At 52.8% G+C, this 6,948-nt stretch overlaps 1 protein-coding gene across 1 annotated transcript in view; it reads right to left on the bottom strand.

Annotated features, from left to right (window-relative positions):
* Positions 1-2,208: 2,208 nt before the first annotated feature.
* The window catches only part of NOP53 (NOP53 ribosome biogenesis factor), a 74,766-nt gene continuing 70,026 nt past the window's right edge, over positions 2,209-6,948 (bottom strand). Inside the window, exon 8 of the mRNA XM_007943033.1 lies at positions 2,209-3,797. Coding sequence (XP_007941224.1) covers positions 2,209-3,797 — 1,589 coding nt within the window. The remainder of the gene's footprint in view (positions 3,798-6,948) is intronic.

Here is a 6,948-nt window from a genome sequence, read left to right as displayed (position 1 = left end):
CCTGCTCCGTTTGGTCCTTATTTCCATTCTTTTCTCACAAGGAGGGCCCAGGTCTTGATCACATTTCTTTCCCCACAGCTGGGAGGGGGCCTTGGGCTTACCTGGACTCCTCCCTTCTCAAACCCCAAGACATGACACGTCCACATACATGGCTTTTCCATGGCTTCCGGTCCCAAGAAGACACAGTCCTGGTGTTATGGGGGTTACAGGGGAGTGGGCAGAGGCCGTGGCCGGGCCTCCTCTGATGTCGTCCGTGCCCTGCTCTGATAAGACGTCAAATGCACGCTACGCTTTTCCTGACCCTCGAAGTCTGACGCCCCTTCTGTGGACCCAGCAAACTCCAGCACGGCAAACACACCTGCTGGGGCCACGGCACCCCTCCCGGTGCACGGCTGCTGCCCAGCACACGGGGTGGCAGCCAGGACAGGCAGAGGTCTCCCCACACTGGGCAAGCCGGGCTCCGAAAGAGCAGCACGGGGAAGGGCCGTGGCTCCAGGCAGGTCCTTGCAGTGAAACCAACGGAGGTGGCGTGGCTCGGTCGTCTCACGGCCGGTATCAGGATGGTGTGGCAGTGTCACCAGCAGGACTGGGTCCCAGGACCAGAGGGCTGAGGACATAGCTAAAGGTCCTCGCACCTGGTATTAGAAACGTGGTTAGGAGTCTTCAGACCTATCATTGTTGACACGACATGGGGAGCAGCCGAGAGGCCCAAAGCAACAAGACTGGACAACTCTGACCCTGGAACCTGGAAGGCTCTGGAAAGACGACTGCAAGGTGAGTGACAGTGGGTGGTTTAAAAAGACCCTGGAGCTAGGACTGGCAACAGAGCGTTAGGGACCAGCAGCACTTGGATGGACGGAGCGAGCTCCAGCAGGCTGGAATACGCTAGAAAGCACGAGGGGAACCAGGCAAGCGAGCGCCCGCAGAAGCCCACAGGAGGCGGCAGTTCCAGAAGAGTGACCAGTTAGGAGAAGACACAACGCAGCCCCTGGAGACGTGGGACAGTCCCCCCCTTCACCTGGCGTCTGTCTCCAAACCCTAGCTCACTCCTCTCCCACACAAAGGGCCAGGTTCAACGACAAGTACATTGAGGACTTATTTTTCCTTAAGGGTCCGGCTCATGTAAGACACTTGGACTGTCGATTTGAATTCCATGTACCTTCAGTACAGATAAGCAACAAAGCCCAAGTGAGGGTTTATTAAAAAATTTTTACTACAATGAAAGTTTAACAAAACAAAGGAACGGGGTGTATGAAAGTAAGTCGACCATTCTTCGATGACTAAGGAAAGCCGCCTACTCTTCTCTTCCATTTGGTTACAGAATGTGGAACAATTTCTATAGTTACTACTGACGCCTTCACCCTCATCCGGAGCACAGGCCCTCAGGAGACCCCTCCTAACTCTAGGTGGGTGAGCAGTGATTTCTGGTGCCACTATTTGTCCTCTTGGGCTAGCTGAGGAGGGACACTGGAATGAAGTTCCATCCACAGACCCTGCCCACACAACTCTTCTCCCCAAATGCATCTTCCAGTTTAACGTTTTTATGACCCGTGGGACACACAGTGCCCATCTACATTTTCTCCTACTGGGGTTAAATGGGAAGACGGTATCCCACTTTTAGCGGACACTGTCATCGAGTGGCAACCTATATAACTGCGTGAATCTGAAGACATGGGCTTTATCCCACCATCCCAGCACCACAGATCCCTTCGTACGTATGTGTCCCACTTACTGCTGTCAAGTTGGATCCGACTCATAGCGACCCCTCCTTGAGTTTCTGAGGTGGTATCACCATGAAAGTAGATAGTCCAACCTTCCTTCTGAGGAGTGGCTAGTGGGTGTGAACCACTAGCCTTCTGGTTAGCAGTCAAATGCCTTAGGCACTATGCACTAACTGTATCAAAATCCACATTACCTTAAAAACACTTTTTCACTTCATTTAACATGTCTACCATTATTGAAAATACATGATTTCAACAAAAAATTCAGAGCTGGCACATTTGGTCTTTGAAGGGTTAAGAAGTAGTAAAGCTCATTCCTAAAGTCCCTCACACTCTGTGTCCACACACGGCTTCTCCCAAAAAGTGTTCTCTGATGCATAGTGAAATGTGCCTTCTTCCTAAATCCCCCCATTCTCCCTGCACACACACAGCTTCTATGCTATGTCCTCTGGTGTCAGAATGATTTACGTTCAAGCCTCGGCCACGCTCACTGCAAACACGGGGCTTCTCCCGAGTGAGCCCGCTGATGTCTGGTAAGGCTCTGCTTAGAGCTGAACCCCCGCCCACACTCCTTGCACACGTGTGGCTTCTCCCCTGAGTGTGTCCTCTGGTGCACAAGGAGGCCTGACTTCTGGCTAAACCTCCGGCCACACTCCAGGCACACGTACGGCTTCTCCCCAGAGTGTGTCCGCTGGTGCACAATGAGGCCTGACTTTTGGATAAAGCCACGCCCACACTCCAGACACAGGTACGGTTTCTCACCTGAGTGTGTCCTCTGGTGTCTGATGAGACTCGACTTGTCCCGAAAGCCTCGCTCACACTCCTTGCACACATGTGGCTTTTCCCCTGAGTGTGTCCTCTGATGATGGAGGAGGACAGATTTCCAATTAAAACCCCGACCACACTCAGTGCAAACATAAGACTTCTCCCCCGAGTGTGTCCGCTGGTGCATGAAGAGGCCGGACTTCTGGCTGAAGCCACGCCCACACTCCTTGCACGCATGTGGCTTCTCCCCTGAGTGTGTCCGCTGGTGCATGAGGAGGCCCGACTTCTGGGTGAAGCCCCGGCCACACTCGCTGCAAACGTACGGCTTTTTATCCGAGTGTGTCCTCTGGTGTATGAGGAGGACGGACTTCCAGTTAAAGCCTCGCCCACACTCCTTGCACACATAGGCCTTCTCCCCTGCGTGTGTCCTTTGGTGGTAGAGGAGGCCGGACTTCTGGCTGAACCCTCGGCCACACTCCTTGCACACGTGGGGCTTCTCCCCCGAGTGTGTCCGCTGGTGCATCAGGAGGCCAGACTTCTGGCTGAAGCCTCGCCCACACTCCTTACACACATAAGGCTTCTCCCCCGAGTGTGTCCTCTGGTGCCGGATGAGAATTGACTTGTGGCTGAACCCTCGGCCACACTCCTTGCACACGTATGGCTTCTCCCCTGAGTGTGTCCGCTGGTGATACAGGAGGCCTGACTTTTGGGTAAAGCTTCGGCCACACTCACTGCAAGCGTAGGGCTTCTCCCCCGAATGTGTCCGCTGGTGTGTAAGCAGGACTGACCGCTGGGTAAAGCCTCGCCCACACTCCTTGCACACGTGGGGCTTCTCCCCTGAGTGGGTCGGCTGGTGCAGCCTGAGGGCTGACTTGCGGCTAAAGCCTCGCCCGCCCTCACTGCAGACACAGGGCTTCTCCCGGAAGACGGCCCTCTGGTTGACGAAGGTTGATTTCGGGCCACCGTCTGCCTCATCCTCTCTAGAGCTGATGGCTCCACGTCTCGAGGTCTCCACCGCCTTCCGCTGTCTGTCTGTTTCCGCACAGTTCACCCTCTGGCCGCAGCGGGGCTCCATTCCCACCACCGTGCTGCCTTGCCCAGGGCCCGTGGCCCGTCTGGGGGGCGGGCTGCAGCCAGCCCGTGCACCCTCTCGCTCCCCTGCCCTCCCACACCAGGGTCTGGAGGGCTCTCCTCTCCGCTGACCGCCCGTGTGCTCACCCCGGCAGCTCGGAGCAGAGCCCTGCTGCTCTTGCTGCTTCTGTCGCCCGGGCCTGGACGCCCCTGGAGGGAGGTGGTTCTCTGCACACGAGCCTGGGAGGATCGGAAGCACATGTGGGCCGAGGAACCGCTGACAGGAGGAAGCCAGGAGGCAGGAGGGACAGGGGCCGACGGCCGGCTTTGGCTCTGTGGAGAGAGGAGGTTTTCCGTGAGAGCAGCCGTGAACGGGGCCACCCGGGCTGTGCTGCTTTCTCTCAGGACAGACAGCATCTCATCGCTGGGGTCCCTGGGTGGCACCGAGAGGTAAGCACTCACTACTAGCTGGAGGGCTGGCAGTTCAGAAGACAGGCCTGGTGATCAGATTCTGACAAGTCACGGCCCTGAAACCCCTACGGAGCAGTTTTGCCCTGCACAGACAGGGTCGCCAGCAGTCGGAAATGAGGTGACAGCAACTGACAACACGGTCTTTTTGCCGCACTCGCAATTTACAACACATACAGCACAATTTGTTTCCCACCAATAATTCATTTATATTGTTTTCACAAATCACCCCACTGCTATCCAGAAGGAGCTTTGGTGGCACAGTACTTAAAGCACTCTGCTGCTAATCGAAAAGTTGGCAGTTGAAACCCACCAGCCACTCTGTGGGAGAAAGATGTGCCAGTCTGCTTCTGTAAAGACTGCACGCTCAGAGACCCTGTGGGGCAGTTCCACTCTGTCCTCTAGGGGCGCTGTGAGTCAGAATGGACTCCACGGCAGAGGGTGTGGTTTGGGCTTTGCTTCTGTGAAGATTGACAGCCTTGGAGACCCTGTGGTGCAGTTCCACTCTGTCCTCTAGGGGCGCTGTGAGTCAGAATGGACTCCACGGCAGTGGGTGTGGTTTGGGCTTTGCTTCTGTGAAGATTGACAGCCTTGGAGACCCTGTGGGGCAGTTCCACTCTGTCCTCTAGGGGCGCTGTGAGCTGGAACTGACTCCACGGCTGTGGGTTTGAATATTATACTCCAGATAATCCACACCAAAATCCTCTTCCCATGTCAGCCAGACAAGGAACTTCTCAAGGAAGCCTGATACTGCTTCTGCCTCTTAACAGCTCCTACTCAAGTTAACCTTTTCTTCCCACAAACCCTGTGAGCCACAGACACACTGGTATACACTGTCCCTAATACTGCTCTAACTGGAACATAACAGTTCTATAACCTTCATGGAAATCTCCTTCTTAAAAAAAAGAAACCTAAAAAATCACTCAGCCTGGTGGGTTTCCAAATGTAGGGGACTGTGTATGTGTGAAAGTGGCATAGTGGTCGTGTCTGGACCTATCCATCTTCAGGGGGGGGACAAGGGCCGGGATCAGCCCAAAGCTGATACCTGTGAGGAAGAGGTCAGACAGACCTCCACCGTCCAATCTTTCTGCCAATTCTGACCCCAGGTGTCCCCCAATGGCACTTTCTGCTCCTCTTAGGGTTCAACAGTCCATTGCAGTGGCCACACAGAACTCACAGACCATATTACAGTTAAGTGGTTTATTAAGGAACAGGCTACAACTTGCAATCAGGATCAGGAAGCATGTGGGCAAAGGCTCCCTCAGCTCCTTTCAACCATGCAGGTTGAGAAGTTGAAATTCTGTTCTGCATTTTCCCCCTTTTGATCAAAATGTTCAGTTACAGTAGCCAGGCACCAACCAGCTCTGGTTTCATGGCAAAGGAGGCAGCTGTTCTCGGAGGCCATGACCCACACCTTCTGTACAGCCTTCTCTATTCCTGACTCTCCTTCCTCTGTTCCTCCAGCCAAACTGAGGCCAACTTTCACATCTTTGATGGTCACTTACAAGTTTTTTAAGGCCTGAAGCACTATGCCACAAACTAGGAGGTCAAACAGAAGACCTATACATGTTATTAGGCCAGTTAATGTGATGTCCCATGAAACCATGACTCTAAACCTCCAAACCAAGGAACCAAATCCCATGAGGTTTTGGTTGTACATAAGCTGCCTCAGCAGCTACTTTTTTGGGATTTTTCCTCATTGTTGTAAATATATCTATCACATGACTTCTGCCAATTCAAGTATTTACAGGTGTACAGTTATTGACAGCAATTCCAATAACCACCAGTGCAGTCCCACCTGGAATCAATGTGACTTTTCCATCACCAGCAATCCCCTCCTCTCCTCTCCCCCTCCTTCCTGTCCCTGGTAACCACTCATCAACTTCGGCCTCTATGTATGTGTCTGCTCTTGTCTTTTTATTAATAAGGAAGGTCATGCAGCATTTGTCCTTTTGTCACTGACTGACTGCACTCAGTATACGTCTTCCAGCTCCATCCACACTGTGTGTACACGCACGAGCATCTCATATGTCCACTGTGCGTATGGGCCGCGTTTCTGTCATCTATTCATCCACTGACGGACCTCTAGGTTGCTTCCAACATTTTATGTACAAATACTCTGAATTTTATACACAAGTCTCTGACTCTCTGCTTTCCAGTCTCTTGGCTAAGCACCTCGGGGTGGAATTGCTGATCCTAGGGTTCTATTTTTGGTTTTTCTGAGGAATTACCACACTATTTTCCCCGAGGGCCGGACCATTTTTTTTTAAGAGTTTTGTTTCATGACATTGACTGTAATCCCCACGATGTCACAGCCCTCTTCCCACTGCCTTTGTGTGTGTGTGTGTGATTTGGGCGAAAGTTCACGGAGAGAATTCATTTTCCTTACAGTAGTTAATACCCATTTTGTCTCATGACATTGACTGCAATCCCCACAACGTCACAGCTCTCTTCCCACCTCCTCCCTGTGGGTACCTCTTCCCTGTGTCCTTCTCGCCTATGCAGTCCTGCCCCTGAGCTCTGAGCGGATGCTGCCCTTCCTTTCTCCCATGGTTGACTGTTCTAAGGGCTGTACCATTTCGCAGTCCCACCACCAATGGATAATGCTCTGGCTCCCTGGTGCCGCTCTAACAAGAAAATACCACAAATGGGATGGCCTTAACAAACAGGCGTTTATTCTTACAATTTGGAGGCTTTAAGTCCAAGTGCAAAGTGCCAGGCTCTAGGGGCTGAGTGAAAGCCCCTCAACCTTGGCGGCCAGCTCTGCCTCCTTGCGGTGTAGTAAATTACTTAGTGTGGCTTTTCTACCCATAAGTCTTTGTAAACTCTAAGGTGGGAATTGCTATTAGCTACGGAAGAGATCCTGATTTTAAAGTCGCCCACCTGGGTTATTTCTGTTGGGCGTGGCACAATACAATGTTCT

The sequence above is a fragment of the Orycteropus afer genome, unplaced genomic scaffold (assembly GCF_000298275.1).
Source record: "Orycteropus afer afer isolate SDZICR_OR568_19922 unplaced genomic scaffold, OryAfe1.0 scaffold00099, whole genome shotgun sequence".
Lineage (NCBI taxonomy): Eukaryota > Metazoa > Chordata > Mammalia > Tubulidentata > Orycteropodidae > Orycteropus > Orycteropus afer.
The sequence above is the reverse complement of the archived record's forward strand: the minus strand, read 5'-3'. Positions and strand labels throughout refer to the sequence as shown.